The sequence below is a fragment of the Adiantum capillus-veneris genome, chromosome 26 (genome assembly GCF_014529385.1).
Source record: "Adiantum capillus-veneris isolate H3 chromosome 26, ASM1452938v2, whole genome shotgun sequence".
Lineage (NCBI taxonomy): Eukaryota > Viridiplantae > Streptophyta > Polypodiopsida > Polypodiales > Pteridaceae > Adiantum > Adiantum capillus-veneris.
The window spans coordinates 124,211,419-124,233,758 of record NC_140956.1 but is presented as its reverse complement, the minus strand read 5'-3'; the positions used below and the strand labels follow the sequence as shown (position 1 = coordinate 124,233,758).

The window sequence follows — 22,340 nt, the reverse complement described above, 5'->3', positions numbered from 1 at the left end:
CTCTCAAATTTCTACAGGAATTTGATGTCCTATTCAGTAATGGGAACTTTATCGAAGAATCAAAGTTGCTCAGAGTTCCATCTTTTCTCAAGGATAGTGCATTGTCACGGTGGGTTGTCACATTTGGGAGCGCATAGCACTATAAAATATACTCCGATAAATAGAATTTATCATTTGATACTTAAGCCAAAGGATATAGAAAGAAATAGAGAGAGCGAGAGAGAGAGAGAGAGAGTGAGAAGATTGACAGTGCAGGGACCAGAAGATGGGTTGGTGTCCCCCCCCCCCCCGCCGCGCCGCAATAGTATCTTTATTACTAGGAGAAGTCTATACGAGCACTTTAACCGAACGTATTACCACATCCGTTCTATAATTAGACTCGATGGTTCCCGGAAGCCTCAGCTTCCTATTCCTAGGGCCGAACCCTATTCCAAGGAACTTCTGTTCCTTATTCTGAATCCTCGAGAATCAAGGTTCTCGCCTCTGGACAACGTGAGCTCCCTCAACTTGTTGCTTTATGGGATGCTCTCCTGCGGGTCATATACCCTGCTTAGCCGGCTTCATATCTTGCATATGGGATCTTAGACGGCCACGTGGTAGCTTTCTGTTGATTGCATCCCACAAAGCCTCCCAAACCTCCATAAACATCAATTTTTTTAAAAAACAACCCTTCCCCCCCCCCAATTTTGACCTCCTGCAGTTCGGTGCTCATCAATTCAATGACTGGGCCGTCGAATTCCAGTGGAAGCCTTGGTTCCCGGCTCCAGCATGTGCAGACCCTGCCGCCTCTTGACTTTCCTGGGCACTCCAACCAATGCGACAAAAACTCAAAAAAAAAACATATGGCACTGCACTGTTTACAACTGCTGCCAGCTTCAACCTTTAGTATCTTGCCGATCCGATGTTCAATTGACGAGTCATAACTTCCCATGGCCTTCACTTGCCGTATAGAATGCATACAATCCCTAGGGAAGCTCCAAAATCATCTAGGCGACCAACTCGACACAAACCTGGTCCCTGGCAAAACTTCGACTGACCATATCTTGGCATCCAAGACTCCAAACGAGGATCTGAAAAGACCAGCAGGCTCCATAAATTGAGCTCTACACATCCATACGTTGAAACCCACTTGACCACTTTGACCACTTAGCATCGCCTGCCCTGTCCGTCTCAGATCTGCAAACACCTCCAGCTTTAAATTGCCATATCTTTCACACCGTGGCTCTGTTTGGTGAGCCGTCTAGACCTGTTCCTTCAACACTTCAAGCTCTACACTTCTAAGCAAAAAACTAGCATCGAGAACCTCCTTCACTTGCCACCCTGTCCAGACCAAACTGGAACCCATATGGTCTAAAAAACCACATAAAACATACATCTCCGTTGCCACTTGCCTGCCTAGGCTCTTCCCATCTGCTATAGCCCTTTGCCATGCATCTATAAGCATACAAATTACTGTCTGCGCCCTCTGCTAGGATCGACACACTTTGGCTGCACTATCATTGCTCACCCCCTTGTTGAACATTCATGTTCAACCAAAAAACTGCTTTATTGTTCTACCAACTGCAAAAACTGGCAAACACTATCCAAAACTGTGAGCGAACCACAAAAAAACTAGCATATGTACACAACTGTCAAACCTCAAGTGGGTTGCCCCACCCCCTACATCACATAGCTTCCACCTGGGTTAAAAACCTGGCACTGGTCTTCTCCATCCATCTGTAGCACCTTCCAACAGTGCTTCATCCATGTCCGTAGTCATCCATGCACACAATATGCCCAAAGCACTCTAGCATCTCTTCGCACATTTACCTGCCTTATCAACATACCTGGACTTGCTAGCATTTTACCCGAACCAACTAATGCATCCGGCTTTGCAATCACATCATCTGTACGGACCAATAATTGTGACCCTATCTCCCAACCACGTAAAGCGGAGTTCCTCTCAATGGAACTCCGTATATGGCAGATAACACACCTCACTGATGCACTTACCAACATACATTTCAACCATGTATGACATACCTCTTTTGACAGCTTGGACCCACTCTGGACATCTCTTTCCTTCTCCATAGGACATGTTTGCTGCACTAGACTCTCCACCTTCAACTGTTTCTCCCTTGGGTCAGCATCCATCACATCATGAGCATCAGAAATATGCCCAACCCCTTTGGTTTCCACTTCATCACCATCCTCCTGTCGACTTGGTAGGCCAGCTTGGTTATCTATAGACTCAGATTTATCCTCCTTTGTAAAGCTTTGAACCAATTGCACTGCCACAACAATTTCCACTGCTACCTTCATCAACATGGCAGCCAATAGAGCATTGCATGCTCCCTTTGATAACACATTCTCTCTCATTTGCTTTTGCACTTCAACCTGCTGTTCTTCCACATTGGCTATGACCACATCATTAGCTAAACAAGCAGACACCTTTACCTTTACCATCACCGGCTCATCAAACTCGTTCTCCTCGCCATAGGGTGTGGGCTCATCCGATCTATCTTCTTCGCTTGTCTCCCAGAAATTGGAACTGGCCTCTCCATCTTCATCAACATCATACACTGACTCATATCAGCATCTTCAACTGCTTGCTGCTCCACAAAAGCTTGATTTTCATCTGGGCTTTGCTTATTTTCTTCATCTCCTTCTGAACCCTCGGTTTTTGCAACTTGATTGCACCTTGCTACCCTTTCGTACAGACTCTCTACAAGAACAGGCTCTTCCTCTTCAATCTGTTCTGGAAACCCAACACCGCTTTAACCTTTAAATCGGAGTATCGGCGCGCTCCTCAGTGGGGGCACCAAAAGATGGATAGGGGGAGAGGGGAACACACCCGGAACCCAAGCAGTCTGCCTCTCTATAGCCCAGGATAATCACTGCACCCCAATCCACTAGAGTTCACCTTCAAAACTCACACAATTGGCAGTAGTCCACACCGATCTTGCCCGTTTACGACCGTGCCGCAGCACACACCGCTCTGTAACAGACTTGGACACTCCAAGTTGAGAATCTACCGCGGCACCACAAATAATCACTTCAAAACAGTTCACAATTGATTCGACACTGGCCCGGCAGAGTATCTGTGCCTAGAGATATTAGCCCCAAAGACTGGCGCCCCTTTCGATATTTCTTTTTGTATTCATTTGTGCTCAAAGTACAAGCGAGTCTTCGGGACTCACTCTCAGACTCTGCGTCCAGATGCTCTGAGAAGTGAGAGCCCAGAGACTCTTAAATAAGTTTACAAGGGATGCCAAAAGCAGAGCCCCAAAAGTTGTCCATAAAAAGCTTCCAGTTAAAAGCAAAAGAGGTTTCTCTCTCTCAAGCCATAGCTTGGCAAAAATAAAGCAAGCCTTTAAAAAAAATTAAAGCCCTCTCTCCTCTTGTGTAGAGTCTAGCCTTTTAAAAATAAAAGCCCTCTCCTCTTGCATAGAGTCCAGCCTTTACGTAAAAGCCTTACGTAGAAGAAAAAGTTGGCCCGTAAATATGCCCGTTGCTTTTGCGTAGGCTTTTCCGTACACTCAGCCACGTCATCAAATTTAGCGCCGTACAGGCAATTTCTCGTCAGCAGCTACAACGTGAAATGGGGGGGTTCTTGCACCTGCAAAACAGGGTGTGTGTGTGTGTACATTGGGCACCCCCATCACCAGTTTGTGACCTACTATCACAAGGCGGGCACCACGTGCCAATAGAAAAGAACAGACTGAACAACTTTAAGCACTTCAAATAACAACTCAATTGAAATAGAGAGAAACGACATGCGACATGGAGTGGTGGAATTCCACCCCAGAGAGTATTGGCCCCAAACCTTGGCGCCCCTTTCGGTATTTCTCTATATTACTGCTGATTCGCAAAGTACAATAACTGAGGAGCACCTCCTCTGCAATCTGCGCGCTAAAGAGTGCCAGAGAGGGTCCCCAAGGCTCACTCATATTTAAAGGCCCAAAGCCCAAAAGCATCAAATATGAAAAGCTGACCCCAAAAAGTCACTTTCCTAAAATTTCGGGATTTCCTACCGCGAATTCCGGAACGTCCGTACAGGTGCCACGTCATCATATTTTGATGTGCAAAGTCCTTTGAGTGTATTCTGCTTTAGTTTTAATGCCTTTATGTCACTTGGGCCCCATCGGACGGGGTCGCGTAAGTTGGTGGGAACTCTTCTTTAAAAATAGGCCACTCGTCAAGACTTTGTAAGTCTGTAAAACTTCTTCTTGTTCTTCTGTTGCTTCTTCTTAGGGTTTGGGTTAGTAGGGTTTCTGCATTTTTAGGGTTAGGGTTTTCAAACTTAGGGTTTGCAGGTTTTAGGGTTAGGGTTTTCAGAATTAAGGTTTGCAGGTTTTAGGGTTTTTTTTCTAGAATTAGGGTTTCAACAGTCAGGGTTTCTGGCAAAAATTAGGGTTAGGGTTTTTACTCTCGGGCAGCCATGTCATCACTTTGTGACAGTTTAGGCACCTCGGCCATATCTGTAAGTTGGCTCCATTCTTTAGGCTTTGACACGTCAGCAATTTGTTACATCTCCCCTTCTTGAAAGAGAGTAATCGTCCGCGATTACAGCATATCTGCAAAACAACTCAAGTTAGCTCAAAAATTTCTGGGGTCATTCCGAGGGACAATCAGCTTGCTCTTTTTATAAACGAGTTAGCTTCTCCTTTCTGCTCTTTTGATCAAGGAGTTAGCTTCTTCTTTCGGCTGTTTTGATCAAGGAGTTAGCTTCTCTTTTTGTCTAGATCGGAACTCTTGATATTCCGGCGTATAAAATTAGCCATCACACCCAGACCGTACTGATCTTCCATGGGTGTCTTGATGCACTAAAATTACATACCCAGGCAATCTCATCCAATTAGGAATATTCAGTGGTTGGCACATCACAATGCAACACAAATGCTGACATATGCATGTTACAAGACATAGAAACATAAAGCCGCCGATGAACACTCCTCCCGCATAACCTAACAAGGTCCGGGTGGGGAGATATTCAACGACTCCCTAATCACTCCTTTCGCATAACCTAAAAAGGTCCGGGCCGGGAGATATAGAGGCCTTTTACAACCAAACGCCCCCCAGACTGCAGCCTGCGTCGTTTGGAGGTGTTGAGAGTAACCATTGCTGAGACTTCTTAATACTCCTCCCGCATAACCATCCAGGTCCGGGCCGGGAGTCGCAACAACAATTATTTTACAAGCATACAATGGAAAGCTCCCCAGGCATCGGCTTGTGAAACCGGCCTGTACTTTCAAAAAGGGCGGTAGACTTTAGACTTAACCTTATTTGCTTTCACCCATTTAATTTGTCGCCCACTTTACCCGTACTTCCAAGACACAACAAAGGGGAATGGGATACAGGCTACTAGATTGCACCTGTATGAGAAGACCGACACCAGATTGGCCCCTAACCTAGGCGCCCCTTTCGGTATTTCTTTATTGTTTAAAAGAGGGAATAAACGCTGTGGTTCCTACAAGCTACCCTGCACAAGCTTGGCTGAATTTCAACTGTTCCAGCCCGATTTCGGCAGCATAACTGTACTAGGACCCTTCACAGTCAGTATTCCCACGCATTGAATGACTTTCCCGACGCATACGGGCACTTTGCAAAACCTGGCGAGAATCTGCAGCACGCTGAATTCTCTGTTTCAGCCCTGAAAATGTGCCAGATCACCTGTACAGCGGTCCCCTCGCGTCCCCGAACCTTCTGGGGACCGTTTAGGGCCAAAACCCTAAACCTGCAAAAATACACAGCAGGCTGTAATTTACTGTTTCGGGCTCCGTTTCGCGTGCCGGTCGCATCCGTAGCAAGTCCTCGAGCTCTCGTACCTGTAGGGCTACCCCTTTGAATCGGACGAGATTTTTGGCGTGAACCCTCTCCGAATTCACCTGTGCAAGCCCATAGCCTCCAGTGTCCAGTCTCAAGAGCTGCTGGGTCAGGGTCTATGACGCAAGTCCTCCCACAGATGCCCACAACTCGGATCCTCTGGAAACAACACTCTGCTACTTGCGGGGCCTCTACTGCAACTCGCTGTAATCGTCCCCCACCCTGAAGCTCGAAGAACAGGGTTGGGACAGTCTCTGAGCAAGCCCTGACTGAAATGAGAACCCCCAGTCGTGTGAAGGCTCCCATCCACCGGGGTGCTACTGGCTCGAGAGGCGTGAGCCACTCAGCTGGAACTGACTCTGAGATGTCTTGACACATGCTCTGCACCCCTCTCATGCCCTGTAGAGCTGGACAGCCTGCACCTCCTCTGACAAACCTGTGAACTCTAGCAAGTCACCTAGAGAGCGCGCTGGACCTGTTGCCATGGGACCCCAAGAAACATGAGGCCGACTCCCAACCAAGTGGCCTCTCTGAGTGCTAACCATGGGGTTCCAGACGAGGGGCTGCCGTAGGCGCTCCTCTGTGCACGTCGGCTGTCTCCGCTCTAGGCCACGCCGTAAGAGCTCCCAAGATCGAAGCAAACTCACAGCGAATCGTTCCTCCAGTCTCCTGCTCAAACCAACTCGGCGCAACTCTGTAAAGATCCATCTGGTCGAAGGTTGCCAAGGGCCTCTTGACTGAGGCACCCTGGCACGAAGCCTCTGCAGCAAGAACTCCTTCCAGGGCTCCTCGCCTGGAAGAAGTGCTCTGACGACGAACTTCCCAAGAAGGGCTCTGCTCTGCTGTGCTGGATCAATGATCCCAAGCCCTCGCTGAGAACAAGGGAAGTGTGATGACCGACCAAGCCACCTTGGCTCGGGCAATCTGAGTGTCGCGACCTGACCAAAGGAAGTTCCTGATCAGCCTCTCTACCTGGCTGATACAAGAACTCGAGAAGATCCAGCAAGAAGTGATGTACCACATAGTCGCCAACAACACCTGGTTGGCAACTACTACTCTACCAGCCAGCGAAAGTCGTGCTGAGCTCCAATGTAACAGCTTTCTCCTGATGGACAGGAGAAGAGGAGCAATCTGCTGCTCGGGGGACAAGTCCAAACCAACCTGACAACCCAAGTACTGAACTGCAGTCCCTGGAGGAATCCACCTGAAACCCTCTCCTGGCATCCAATCTGGCACAGGAGCACTGCCAACCGAGAAAGCCACTGTCTTTCTCCAGTTGATCAGTGCGCCCGATGCATAGCAGAAGGTCTCCAAAGCCTGCTCACATCTGTGTAGATTGGCCTCCTGGCCCTCTAAGTACAAGGCTGAGTCGTCGACAAACTCAGCGTCCAGAAGCTCATCTCCCCGTATAGGGAGTGCTAAGCCCCTCAGACCAACTTGCTGTGACACCAAAAATTTGCTCATCGCCTCCGCATAGAACAGAAAGAGAAAGGGGGCAAGAGGACAACCCTGTCTGAGCGATCGTGTGAGCATGAAGCGCTCACCTCTACCTCCTGCCAAAAGCACCTGATTGTGAGCCTGTCTGTACAAAGCTGACACCCCTTTGATCCAAGCATTTGAGAAGCCCATCCTGCGAAGCGTGCCCTCTAGAAAGTCCCAGTCGACTCTGTCGTATGCCTTCTCAAAATCGAGAAGAAGAATCACAAGGTCCTCCCCACGGAGCCATGCCAGGGCAGAAGCCTCCCAGAAAGTGAAGATGTTGTCAAGGATACTGCGTTCCTTGACAAAACCTGTCTGAGTCCCATGTATAAGGCTCTCCAAAAGTGGCTGAATCCTCAAACTCAGAGCCTTGGCAAGAATGTTGTAGGCTGAGTTGAGGATGGTGATGGGGCGCCACTGTCGAATCTCATCCAAGGAGCCACCCTCCTTTGGAATGAGGTAAATCAGGCCCTCACTCATGCTATCCGGCATCACTCCTGTGTGCAGAATGTACTGAAAGACACTACAAAGATCTGGACCAAGCAGGTCCCAGTACTCCAAGAAGAAGCTGGGAGTCAGCCCATCCTCACCTGGACAGCTACCACGAGGGAGGGCCCTAAGAGCCGTGTGCAGCTCCTCAAGCTGAAGAGGCATCTCTAGCCTCTGGCGCATCTCCTCAGTCACAAGACAAGGCATCTGTGCCCAAACCTGCTCCCTGCATGCATCCTGTTGCTCTGACTGGGGCTCGGCCGATAGTAACTCACGGTAAAAGTCAGTAGCAACTGTACGCATATCCTCGGGCTCACAAACAACTGACCCATCGGGTCTCCTCAACTGATTGACCTTGGCATGCGAGTGCCGAGGTCCCACTGTCTCAAAAAAAGCGCTTGTCGCTCTGTCACCCACCTGAGTCCACTGAGATGCCTGTCGGTGAATGGCAAACTCATGACGCCTCTCCTCTGTGCAAGCAAGCTCCTGTCGAGCCTGCTGTAACTGCTCCTCCAACCATGGACTGTCTGGATGCTGCTCCTGCATCCTCTGTAGTGAAGCTATGCCTCGTCTGAGACGCTGCTCCTCCTCTCTCGCTGCAGCCCGTCGAGCCAGAGACTCCTGGAGAAAAAAGTGGCTAAGCTGAGCTAGGCCTAAGGCCACTCTGTCTGCAGATAGAGCCTGGCTGTCCATGCCCTCTGTCCAGAGAGCCTCTACCCTCTCTCTGAGTGCTGAGTCCAACAAGACCCGCTCTGGGATGCGAAGCATCGTGCTCCCACTCCTCTGCCTGTCTGCCACTGTGAGGATCACTGGTGCATGGTCAGAGAAGGATGTCCCTGCCAAGATGCCCATTGATCCCCCCCAAGTCATTGAAGTGGTCACTAGTGTAGAAGCGATCTATCCGCGATAGATTCACTCCTCCCACTCTGCGGTCCGATCTAGAGAAGGCAAGACTCTCTGGAGGCCTCACAAAGCCAGAATGCTGCCATGTATCCGAGACCCTCAAAGTCATACACAACCTCTCCCAAGCTGCTAACTCGACTCCATGCACAGTAGCATGGCTGCCTCTGATCCTGTTAGCAGGGTCCTCCAACATGTTGAAGTCCCCTCCTACACACCAATGGTCAACCTGTGGCAAAGACTCAACAATCTGTGACCAAAACTCTGCACGAGCACTCGCCACATTGGGCGCATAGATGTTCAGGAAGCCCACAAGGCCACCCTGAACCTGCATAGTAATCCACTGAGCCCTGCCTGGCACAATAATCCCTCTGCCCACAATGGCTTGCTGCAATGAGTCCGCAATAGTCATACATACCCCACCCTGGATGCCTCCAGGTCCAAAAGCAGCTGACCAAAAGGTATCATAACGTCCACGCAAAATCTGACCACATCGCCGAATGCGGCTCTCAGACAAATGGTGCTCCTTCAATCATTCTCCTTCAATTTCAAATCGTGACGATGGCAATCTGCTGCCTTTAATCGTCTTTCCTGAGATTTCTGCAAAGCCTCGCGGACCTTGGCAAAAGCCGTGTCTAAGTCGCGCGTATACTCATTAGCTTCAAAAATCTTATCTTTCGTGCTTAGGAAGGGTGGAACCTTCGCACCACCTTCAATAATCTCAAATGGCGCCTTCCCCGTCGAAGAGTGTATCGTGTTGTTGTAGGCAAATTCCACCAAAGGTAGATACTTTTCCCATTGAGTCTTTTGATCCGAGATATAAGACTTCAATAAATCTAAAACCATTGAATTGGCAATCTCAGTTTGCCCGTCAGTTTGCGGGTGGAAAGATGAGGAGAAGTGCAACCGCGTGCCAATGTTCTCCCAAATTGCCTTCCAAAACAAACTCGTAAATTTGGGGTCCTTGTCGGAGACATTCGTCTCGGGCATGCCATGTAATCTGAAAATTTGGGCCACAAACAGTCTCGCTAAATGATTGGGCTTGACTGTTTTTTTCACTGGAATGAAATGAGCCTGCTTGCTAAATTTGTCAATAACAGTCCAGATACCATCGTGACCACTCTGTGTTCTCGGGAGATCAAAAATGAAATCCATTGCAATACTTTCCCAGGGGCGGGTGGGTATGGGCAAAGGCTGTAACAATCCCTGTGCTTTATTCCTGTCAAACTTGACCTTCTGGCACACCAAGCAACTGCGCACAAACTCGTTCACATCCTTCTTGAGTCTCGGCCAAAAGAAGTATCTCTCTACCCCTTTCAAGGTGGTAGCAATGCCGCGGTGACCCCTAAAAGGCGGACAGTGGCATTTAGTCTGTAAGGTGCAGCGGAATGTGAATGTTGAACTTTGCTCAAGATGAGTGCTCCGAACTGTGCTCAAGGGTTCCTTTTACTTACGGAAGGGAGAGCCTTCCGTTCTTTAATGAGAGAGTGCAATGGTCACAAACAAAGTGAATGGACACTGTGAGTGAAGGTGTTGAGACTGAGAGATAGAGAGAGAAGAGAATACGACACCGGGAAGTTGTCAAACCCTCCTCCGAAGGCCCTTCTCTTGATGGCGAGAGAAGTCTATGATATTGATTGCACAATCTAGTACAAGATGCTGATGCAATGTGTGACTAGAATGAAGTCGACGGCGACGACTTGACTCTACCTTCTGCTGAAAATGGTGCTGAAGGAAAACGCTGATCTGGCTGAATTCTGCTCCTTCAAAAACGCCATCTGCTGCTCTCTTAAGTGCTGCTGAAAACGCTGTTGTACTGCTGTTCAAAACACTGAGCGGGGCTGCCAGAAATGCTGAATAGGGCTGTTCAAAATGCTGGGTATCGCTGGCCAGAAACGTTGAATAGGCTGCTGTTAAAAACGCTGAGTTTGCTGCTGATAAAAACGCTGGCTGAGGCTGTAATCGTTGTTGCAATCACATGCTACTGGAAGCGCCACTTGCAGGCTGAAGTTGCTTGTGGAAACGCTGCTGAAATCGCTGGAGTCCTTTGCTGAAAACGCCAGGCTGAGGGGGTCCTTGTTCTGTGCTGAGAGTGGGAGAGAGAATCGTATTGCGATAAATTGCCTTATGCCCTTTCTCCTCCTCTCCCAGATAGTGCTAGTGCTAGGTTGCTTATATATTTCATTAGCAAAATTGCTCTACCTAGTTCCCAACAAAAGTCAATTAAAAATAATAAGTGAAAAATGTCAAAAATAGGGAAAATAGGTCTATGCACTGTCAAAATGCTCCGGATGGGTTGTGATGGAAATCTGATGATCATGTTGTGTGCAACCAGAGGATATGCATCTAATCTGAGTGTCTGGACATGCACGGTCTGCGAACAGACTCACAAAAGGGCCAGATTACTTCCTATTCTAGACTGACTTGACTGAATTGAACCCTTGTTATGCTGTAGCTTGTCCATGGACACATAGGGTTGGATGTGTCATGTGACACAGTCATAACCTTTTCCCTCAACAGCTGTGTAACACAAAACATGGTTTTCCTCATCAAGTAGCCATCCCGAATGGAATATCCCGCTACTGTTTCCCCCATCCGTATCCGTGTGAAACTGTCTGCAAAATCCGTATTTGTGGCATACTGGTCGACCATATCCTCTAAGCTCCTATGGTGTATCGCGGAAATAGCCAGAACCAGCGGCTTCTGAGACAAAGCATCTGCCACCAAATTCTTCTGTCCCTGAACATGGACAATCTAGAAGTGAAACTGTGACAAGATGTTCGCCCACCGCATCTGCTTTTCCGATAGCTGCTTCTGTGACAAGAAGAAGCGTAAACTCGGGTGGTCTGTTAAGACAGTAAAATCCGCTCCGAGTAGGTAGTGCCGCCACTGAGTAAGAGCATGGATAACCGCCAAAAGCTCTTTCTCATAAAAAGCTTCCAGTTAAAAGCAAAAGAGGTTTCTCTCTCTCAAGCCACAGCTTGGCAAACATAAAGCAAGCCTTAAAAAAAAATAAAAGCCCTCTCTCCTCTTGCGTAGAGTCCAACCTTTACGTAAAAGCCTTACGTAGAAGAAAAAGCTGGCCCGTAAATCTGCGCGCTGCTTTTGCGTAGGCTTTTCCGTACACTTAGCCACGTCATCAAACTCAGCGCCGCAAAGAGTTGAGGGAGCTCACGTTGGAGCTCTATGGCTATGGCGTAGCGAATCCTAGCGTTGCTTTGGCGGCCTTCTTGGCGCGCCTTGCCTTGGCAGGCGGTAACGCGCTGGTTTTGAGCGGCCGTTGGCGGTAGTGGGCGACTTTGGGCGGCGGTGGCTTGCGCGACAGTGGTGACGTGGCACCCTGTATGGGGTCGTGTCCCGGCGCCAATACTTTTGAAGAGAGAGAGAGAGAGAGAGAGAGAGAGAGAGAGAGAGAGAGAGAGAGAGCACCGACGACGCTGTCGATGCCCCTCTTAAGGGTGAGTTTGCGTGGTAACGTAAGGCTCAAGCCAGCCGAGAATAGAAGACGGCCTTCACGCGCCATGCGAAGAAAAGGAAGGATGTGGACGAGAATAGAGGTGGGGGGTCTTCCTTTTGGAGCCGGGGAAGAAGAAGGAGGCTTCCTTGGAGGAGAGGGCAGAGGCCAAGAAAGGGCTCTCGGAGGGGCTTCTTGCATCAGCTTGGGTGAGCTTTGGAGGAGAGGATCGGAGCCAACAAGGGCGCCATCAAACAGTTCTTGCTTGTCGCTCTGAGCGAGGAGAGTCATACGAGGGTGGGGCCTGTGATTGCCTGGTATTTTGTTGTTGCTCGACAGTGTTTCATGCCGAGCCGGATGGTAGCAGGTGTTTTTGGATTGTTGTAGCAGAGGATGGTTTTGCCAGTATTGAAGCAAACCATAGCCGAATCTGTTGCCGTTTCTTCCCCTTTTCTCCCCTGTTCTCTTTGCTTTGTTCCAATTGTATGATGTTGGTGTTTGAGATGTGTGTGCCTCCTCGGGCCTTTGTGTGTGAGAGAGAAAGAGAGAGCAGTGTCACAAACTGGTGACGTGGCTGCCCAGTGTACACACACACACCCTGTTTTGCAGGCGCAGGAATGTGACGTGGCTGCCCAATGTACACACACACACACACACACACACACCTTGTTTTGCAGGTGCAGGAACCCCCACATTTCACGTTGTAGCTGTTGATTGGAAATGGCCTGTAACCATATAAAAGATACACCTCCACTGCCACTTGCCTGCCCAGCTTTTCCCATTTGCTCTAGCCCTCTGCGATGCATCTGTAAGCATACGCATCATCGTCTGCGCGCTCTGCTAGGATCGACACACATTGGCTGCACCACCGTACGCACTTCTTCACGATGGAACTCACGCATGAGAGAGAGAGAGAGAGAGAGAGAGAGAGAGAGAGAGAGAGAGAGAGAGAGAGAGAGAGAAGAGAGAGAGAGAGAGCGAGAGAGAGAGAGAGAGAGAGAGAGAGAGAGAGAGAGAGAGAGAGAGAGAGAGAGAGAGAGAGATCCCCCATGACTACCATCAACCACAAGACGTGCAAATACAATGTATGAAATGGGTACCCCCTTGGCTCCATATATAGGTGCCCAAGGGAGCCCATACCGGGTGGGCGGCCGCCCCAAACTTGGGTGTCTGGACAAAAGTGCAACCTATATGCATATGCTATGGGTGGTCAGCCCGAAGGCACACTAGCCGTACATGCATGCCCTAGACCTGTGAAGCAGCAGAGTGGTGTAAATCTAACACCCCCTCTTAGCACCTAATGCTGAACAATGTTGGGTCTAAAGGCCCTCTGGACACCTCTCATACACATATTTTTATTCTTTTATACTTTGGGTGTGAACCATCCCTAGGGTCTCTTAAGTGACCCTTATAAGTTGTATCCTAGACATAACATTTTGATAAGTGTGCCGAACATCACACGAAACTTGAGCGTAAGTTTTCTCTCCTCTCTCTTGGTACAGCTCTCTCTCTCTCTCTCTCTCTCTCTCTCTCTCTCTCTCTCTCTCTCTCTCTCTCTGCTTGTTGACCTCCCAACATCCATCGCTAGCCCCTCTCCTTCCTACAAACTGGTATCAGAGCTTGGTTGCCAACTCCTGGGCGCAACCCCTCGCGAAGAATCAACATTTTCTCTCTCCTGCACAGTTTTCTCTCTCTAAAAACAGCAGCGCAGGTACTTTCTCTCTCCTCCCTGAACTCGAGAACGACGATACCTCAGCCTACAGGTGTTTAAACCCTGAAAACAGGCTGAAAACAGGTCATTTTGGGCTGTTTTTCCTCGAAAGCAGGTGTTTTTCTGTTAATTACAGCAAGCACATGTATTACAGGCACTTTTGGGACACTTTGGGCAACACCAATTCACCCACAAAATTGGTGGTTTCGCTCTATTTATAGCTGAAATTTACCCCTGTTTTATGCTGCTTATATATATTTACACTGTCCTCTATACAGTGCCTTTGTTCCTGGCTTATTTGTGCTGTTTTTTGGGCAGTAAATAGGCTGTTTTCTCACCTATTTATATGCTGTCATAAAATTTCAGCAACATATTTTTGCGTGTTTTGCCTTGAAAATGGTTTCAAATGCATCTACAGTAGTAGTGAGTCAAAGTCTTTGATGGAAATCAAAAGATTTGATGGCAAAGGCTTTGATTTGTGGAAGGAAAGAATGCAAGATATTCTATTCCTTAAAGATTGCGAAGATGCATTGCTTGCGGCAAAACCTGAAAACTTAACAGATACAGATTGGGCAAAGCTGAACAAAAAGGCTATTGCTTATATCAAAATGGCTGTGTCAGATGATGTGCTTACTGACATTAAGCGTCTTGACACTGCACATGCTATCTGGGAGAAGTTGACTAGTTCGTATAAGAATAAAACTCTTGTGAATCAAGTTCATCTCATGTGGAAGCTTGTAAACATGGAATTAGATGAGGCAAAGCATGCATCTGAGCACTTGAATGCGTACATAGGTGTTTTGAGTCAGCTTCAGGATTCAGGGCTGCAGCCATTTGATGACAAGTTGAAAGCTGTTTTTCGTTTGTTGACTTTGCCTGACAGTTGGGAAGCCTTGTTGTGTCATTGTCAAACAATGCTTCTTTAACCTATGATGGTGTAAGAGGCTCCATTCTCAATGAGGAGATTAGGAGAAAAGCCAATGGTGAAGGCAGTGGCACAACTTATTATGTAAGGGGTAGGTAAGATAAAAGGAACAATGTGGCTAATAGGGGCAAGGGCAAGAGTAGGAGCAAGGAAAAATCTCAAGACATAACTTGCTGTAACAAACTTGGACACTCCAAGTCAAGATTCTATCGCGAAACGACAGGAATTCACTTCAAAACAGTTCACAGTTCACAATTGATTCGACACAGCCCGGCGGAGTTCCGTGCCTCGAGATATTGGCCCCAAAGACTGGCGCCCCTTTCGGTATTTCTTTTTGTATTAAGTCTGTGCTCAAAGTACAAGGAGTGGGAGGGGTCTCACTCTCAGACTCTGCGTCCAGATGCTCTGCAGAGTGGGAGCCCTGTCCACGCATATAAAGGTTTACAAGGGATGCTAAAAGCAGAGCACCAAAAGCTTCCAAGTTTAAAGCAATTTTAAAATAAAGCATCTTATCCCAAGCCTCTCCAAAAGTTTGCGTAGAATATCAGCCCACGCAAAATTTTGCCCAGCTTTTTGCGTAGAAAAAGCTGTATGTACAGCTACTGTGATTTACGTCGCAAAACGCGGAATAATTCCGTACAACATCCCACATCACCACTCAGCGTGATTTTCGGATTTTCTGCCACGCGTCTCTGCCGCCTTTCACAGGTCTGCCAGCCGGGTGTGTGTGTGTGTGGGTGCTCTGTTGCCCCTTGTCCAGGCCATGCCACGTCACCAATTTGTGACATACCCCTCTCTTATAAGTATTGTAATCGCCCTCGATTACGCCTGCAAAACAGACAAAGGCCATAAACTGTCTTAGTAGACACTGACTGTTAGTACCGACGCACTAGGAAAACACATCTAGCACATGTACCAATCGAAGTCACATCAAAGGACATCACAGGACATCACTTGAGTCTTGACATCACAGGACATCACATGACAAATCACATTCAAAATTCATTCAGATCTCAGACCATGATTAATCGGCAACGTATTTAGCAATTGCATCTAGATCCACTCGAGACCTCGTAGATGCTTGATTAACCAATCCTTCTTGCAATCACGTCTATCGAGATCTTTCAGACCAAATTGGTGCAGTCCTTTCGTCTATTAGTTCGTCCCTGAAACTCAAAAGACACATCAGTGACTTTAGTATAAAAAATCGGGGCAATCTGTTGACAAAGGAGCGACTCCTCTCTTTTGCATACCTGCTGCACTAAATTCTGCCCAGCTGAGTTCAGGGTTCAATTTTGGAATAGACTATGCTAAACCGAATGCATCAAGGTAAAGGTTCACTATCTGAGGAGTATCTGCCACACAGTATACCTGAAACTCAAAAGAGACATCAATGACTTTAGTTTAAAAAATCGGGGCAATCTGTTGACAAAGGAGCGACTCTCCTCTTGTGCATATCTGCTGCACCAAATTCCGCCCAGCTGAGTTCAGGGTTCAATTTTGGATTAGACTATGCTAAACCAAATGCATCAAAAGAGACATCAGTGACTTTAGTTTCAAAAATCGGGGCAATCTGTTGACAAAGGAGCGACTCTCCTCTTGTGCATATCCGCTGCACCAAATTCCGCCCAACTGAGTTCAGGGTTCAATTTTGGAATAGACTATGCTAAACCAAATGCATCAAGGTAAAGGTTCACAATCTGAGGAGTACCTGCCAGGTCCTCCTGCTCCATCCACTTCGTATCCAATGCGGGATAGTTTTTGAATTTAACCAAATATCGCCTTATCATTTCACCTTTTACCTTTCTATCTTTATGTGCCAAAATCTGTTCTGGAACGAGTATCTCCTCGTTTTCTCCACTTCGGGTTGCTCATCAAGCTCCCCATCATCGGGCACATCGCCTTTAAAGGCTTCAAGAGACTCACATGAAAAGCATTGGAATCCTCAAGTATTGGGCAGCTTCAGTCGAAAGGAGACATCATTTATCTTTTCGGAAATCTGGAAAGGTCCATAGTATCTCATGCTAAGCTTTGGAAAAAGCCGCTCCTTTCCTTTTTTCTTTCTCAGGCGTGCCTTCTCAAAACGAAAGAGCACCCAATCGTTCTCCTTTAATTTCAAATCGCGACGATGTCGATCTGCTATCTTTTTGTGTCTTTCTTGAGATTTCTGCAAAGCCTTGCTGACCTTGGCAAAAGCCGTATCCAAGTCCCGTGTGTACTCGGCGGCTTCAAAAATTTTATCTTTCGTGCTTAGGAAGGGTGGAACTTTCGTAGCAACTTTAATAATCTCAAATGGTGCCTTCCCTGTCGAAGAGTGTATCGTGTTATTGTAGGCAAATTCCACCAAAGGTAAGTACTTTTCCCATTGAGTCTTCTGATATGAGATGTAAGACTTCAATAAATCTAGTACCACTGAATTTGCAATCTCTGATTGCCCGTCAGTCTGTAGGTGGAACGATGACGAGAACTGCAACCGCGTGCCAATGTTCTCCCAAATAGCCTTCCAAATCAAACTCGTGAATCTAGGGTCTCTGTCGGAGACGATCGTCTCAGGCATGCCATGTAATCTGAAGATCTGGGCCACAAACAGTCTCGCTAAGTGATCCGGCTTGATTGTTTTCTTCACTGGAATGAAATGAGCTTGCTTGCTAAATCTTTCAATAACAGTTCAGATACCATCATGACCACTATGTGCTCTCGAGAGATCAAAAATGAAATCCATTGCAATACTTTCCCAGGGGCAGGAGGGTATGGGTAAAGTCTGTAACAATCCCTGTGCTTTATGCCCGTCAAACTTGACCTTCTGGCATACCAAGTAATTGCGTACAAAATCGTCCACGTCCTTCTTGAGTCTCGGCTAAAAGAAGTTATCTCTCCACACCTTTCAAGGCGGTAGCAATGCCGCGGTGACCCGTAAAAGGTGGGCAATGGCATTCGGTTAGAACCTTTTTCCTCAATGGCTGTGTAACGCACAACATGGTTTTCTTTATCAAGTAGCCATCCCGAATGGAATATACCACTACTACCTCCCCATTCCGTATCCGAGTGAAAATATCTGCAAAATCTGTACCTGTGGTGTCACGTGCACATCTAACCCTATGTGTACGTGGACAAGCGACTTCATGACAAGGGTTCACTTCAGTTAGCTTAGGAAGTGTTCTGGCACTTTTGTGAGTCTGTTCACAAACCGTGCATGTCCAGGCACTTAGAGTAGATGCATATCCTCTGGTTGCACACAGCATGATCATCGGATTACCATCATTAGAACCCATCAGGAGCATTTTTACAGTGCACATACGTATTTAGCCAATTTTCATTTATTATTAATAAGTGACTTTGTTGGGAAACTGGGTAGGGCAATTTGACTCGGGCAATATATAAGAAAACCTAGTGCTAGCACTTTCTGGCAGAAGAGGCAGCAGGGATCAAGTGTCCAACAGAGCACGTTCTTAGCAAGACTTCCCGGCGGAACACCTAGCGTTTTCAGCCATCAGAATCACCCTGGCGTTTTCACCAAGTGCAGATCAGCCTGGCAACATCAGAACCCATAGCGTTTTTGCAACAGATCACAAATCAGCCCTGGCGTTAGCAGAACCACAGCAACAGGCCTAGCGTTTTTGCAATTGCAGACCAACCTCAAAGTTTTGCAGATTCCCGGCGACAGATTCAGCCATAGCATCAGCGTTTTGCATTTTCAGCATATAGACACCGCAGAGCAGCCCCAAACCTCGCAAACCTCACCTTCCCGCAACAGATTCTCGCCGCACGGTTAGATCAGCCAAAGTTTGTAGATTCAGCCCGCTATTCGCAGATTTCATCATCTGCGTTTTCAGCGCATCGTTGTCGCGTCGTCGTCATTACCGACATAAGAGTTAGAATTCAGCAGATACAAGTTTTGCAGATTTCAGCCCTTAGCGTTTTCAGATTTCAGCCCGTCTCGTTGCTGTCCTCATTATCGTCAACATCGTCGGCAAGTCCATTGCATTGTAGAGATTTGTGCAATTAATAGTAGACCGCTTGCCATAGAGAGTTGGGCCTTCGGAGGAGGGTTTGACAACTTTTCTGGTGTCGTATTCTTCTCTCTCTATCTCTCAGTCTCCGCACCTTCATTCAGTGTTTACCACTTTGTTTGTGATCATTTGCACTCTCTCACTAAAGGAACGGAAGGCTCTCCCTTCCGTAAGTAAAAGGAACCCTTGAGCACAGTTCGGAGCACTCATCTTGAGCAAAGTTCAACATTCACTTCCCTGCACCCTTACATTGGTATCAGAGCTTTGGCAGTGTTCTGTGTCACACGTAACCCAAGTCCTCTTGGGCAATCGTGTTTTTGAAGAGTTACAGGAAACCCAAGAAAGAAGGGCCTGTCCAGCCTCCCCTTGTTCTTGTAACATTGGTATCAAAGCTCTGGACGTGCTTTGGCTTCAGGAAAGAATCGGAACTGAAGCAGAATCAAGAACCCAAAGGACCTCTCTCAGACTTTTTATCAAAGAAGTTTCGTGCCCTTGTCTTATGCTTGTGCATGTCTGTGGGTTCTCCCTGGTTGTCCTGTGGTGTGCGTGTGTGCTTGCTTTGTTGCCTGCTTGAGTTGCTTGCTTTTTTTTTCTGTTTTCCCCTGTTTTCGTGGGAGCTTGAGGTTAGGGACGGTGGGTGTTCAGTGGTTGTGGGGAGTGTGAGGAGGGTCTCTCTCTCCCGAAGTCTTTTCCTGTGGGGTTGAAGATGTACATGCAAGAATGGTTCTTCATCGAGTTGTCCTGTAAAGATAGTTACGCAAGCTACGTTGTTGGCTCTCTCCTTTGGTCATCTATTTGTCCTGCTAGTTGAAGATGTTTATGGGCTTCCGTGTGCCCTGCCTACTTCTTGTTTGTCCACTCTCCATCACAGTGGGGGTCTTAACCCACCCTATCTGCATTGAAGACGGTACGTCGGTACATTCGATGAAGACTAATCAATGGACCAGAGAGAATGGCGGTGGTGCTTTCCAGCTACTCAACAAACTGTGTGACTGCTTTTAGGTGGCCTTGGAGTAGATAAATCGGATCCAAGGATGGATACAAAAATGCTGGTTCTCAGCTTAAGCATTGGGGAATAGAGGCTAGTACAGCTGATCTTTTTTTTTTTTTGGGCAGGGTGGGTATATGCTCTGGCAAAGAAAGAACCTGGAAGAATCCAAGAAAATGAAACCGGGTTATATGTCATTTTTTGTGATCCTTAGTTTCTGTTTTGGTTAATATCGAAAGCACTGCCGGGAAGTGAGGCGTCTGTATGTACTCGCTAATAAAATGGTTTTTGGAAACATATACTAATGGCAGAGAAGCTATATGTATCATTTCCCAGCAATACAGTAAACACATTTGACTTCTTTAGATTTGTCCCATATATCATTTTGAAAAAGTCTTATGCCCTCTTTTTTCAGGATCTGTATAGAACACTACTTTCTTCAGGTGAGCAAGGTACAGCAGATATACTCAAGTCAGCGCGGCATAATTTTATTGCAGGAGCTGCAGCTGGTTGCACAGCTCTTGTGGTAGTTTATCCTTTGGATATTGCGCACACCCGACTAGCAGCTGATATGGGTAGAACTGAAGCCCGACAATTTAAAGGTTTACTACATTTTATGAGCACCATCTACAAGAAGGATGGTGTGCGGGGTCTATATAGAGGGTTACCAGCATCGATCCAGGGTATGGTAGTTCACCGTAGCGTATATTTTGGGGGGTTTGATACAGCCAAAGATGTCATGTTGAAAGAGTCACCAAGCATTCCGATTTGGAAACGGTGGCTAGCTGCTCAAGCAGTCACAACATCAGCTGGATTGATTTCCTACCCCCTAGATACTGTACGTAGACGCATGATGATGCAGGCAGGCTTGGATAGACGTATGTATTTGAGCACTTTGGATTGCTGGAAGAAGATTTACAAGACGGAAGGTGTCCGCTCCTTCTACCGGGGTGCTGTGTCTAACATGTTTCGGGGGACCGGAGCTGCATTGATCTTGGTTCTTTACGATGAGCTCAAATACTTCATGAACTGGTCTGTGCCTGTGAAAGAGAGTGCCAAAAGGAAGATTTGAAGGAGACGAGGGGCAAAATTTGGCCTCGTCATCCGGCGTGTCAAACACATGCTCTCACTTGTACAGTCTGTGTGAATTGTTTTTGTAAGAACAATTTTACGTCCAAAATTCAATTACTCAGCGCTTTCTAACATGTTTGAGGAGATGGGGTGTGGTGACTTTGGATCTGTTTGATGAGCTCAAAGATTTCTTGAACTTGTCTGTGCCTGCGAAACAGGATGTCAACAGGATGATTTGAAGGAGATGTGGTCCGAAGGATTGGCCACATAGTTTCAGAGTTGCAAACATATCTTTATGCTTGTATGGTCTGAATTGTTTTTGAAGAGCAAATGTTAGTTCAAAATTTGAACTGCCCACTATGCCACAAAACCCCACATGTCCACATGCACTTTTGTATGTAGCTCAAATTATGTATCTTTATTTTTCAAATTACTCAGATTGCAGAGGCATGTTGTTGACCTTCTTCATGTTGCTCATCTTGTTCTTAAGTTGAAGCTTTTAGGCTTTTGAATTACAAATGCTCTAAGGTTTCCCATACTTCCTTTGAGCTCTGTTCATGCATGTGGTCAATTTTACCATTCGTTACAATGTTAATAGAGAGACAGAACCATTGTCTTTGCGATCGACGTCTTCCTTTTTGAGGTCATTTGCAGTTTCATGGTTAGTTTCTCCACACCAATGTTCCAGCTGTTATCTCCCATTTTTGGAGTTTGAATCCAATACAATAGACACACTTCATATATGGTAAGCAAACCGTGTCAAACCCAACGGAAGGCCTCGGCCATTTGTTCAGGCCTTCCAACTGTCTGGGTACTTCAGGTAGAATCATTTGCAACGATTTGCACATTCTCCTCAAATGTTCACAAAAGTCCGCCTTGGCTCTAGCTTCATTAAGCCCAAGAAACTTTCAAGAGCCCAAACACGACATTGATATTTCAAAGTCAAGCCTCTGTTTGAAATAAGTAAAGCAACGGTTTATATCTATCTCGCATAACATACTAGCTTCTCTCAAATCCTTCATATCAAGGTTCTCATGTAACTTTTTCAATGCATCCATGTCATACGATTCTTTCTAGCTATAAGCATGCCATCCACATAAAGGATTAAAAACAGCACACTAGCATCCTTAGATCTCTTTGTATAGAGGCAATGATCTTCTTTGATCCTTATATATCTTTGACATTGCATGAATGCATCGAACTTATGAAACCATTCCCTTTGTGCTTGTTTGAAATCATATAGGCCTTTCTTAAGCTTACATGCCAAAATCTCTTTGCCTTTCATACCAAAGACCTTTGGCTATTGCATATAGATGTCCTCGTGAAGATCACCATGTAAAAATGTTGTCTTAACATCCATTTGGATAAATTTTAATTCCTCTCTAACAAAGCACGGATACACCAAAGAGTAGTCATCTTGACAATCTGAGAGGATCTCATCAATGTTGACACCCTCCTCTTGCTTAAAACCTTTGGCAATCAATCTAGCCTTATAGTGAGGCTTAGCA

The 22,340-nt window shown here is 46.8% G+C and overlaps 1 protein-coding gene across 1 annotated transcript in view; it reads left to right on the top strand.

Annotated features, from left to right (window-relative positions):
• The window catches only part of LOC147424134 (ADP/ATP translocase At5g56450-like), a 36,619-nt gene extending 15,643 nt beyond the window's left edge, over window positions 1-20,976 (top strand). Inside the window, exon 3 of the mRNA XM_086502051.1 lies at window positions 20,177-20,976. Within this exon, the coding sequence (XP_086358177.1) occupies window positions 20,177-20,833 (657 nt within the window). The 3' untranslated portion in view covers window positions 20,834-20,976. The remainder of the gene's footprint in view (window positions 1-20,176) is intronic.
• The last annotated feature ends 1,364 nt before the right edge of the window (window positions 20,977-22,340 follow it).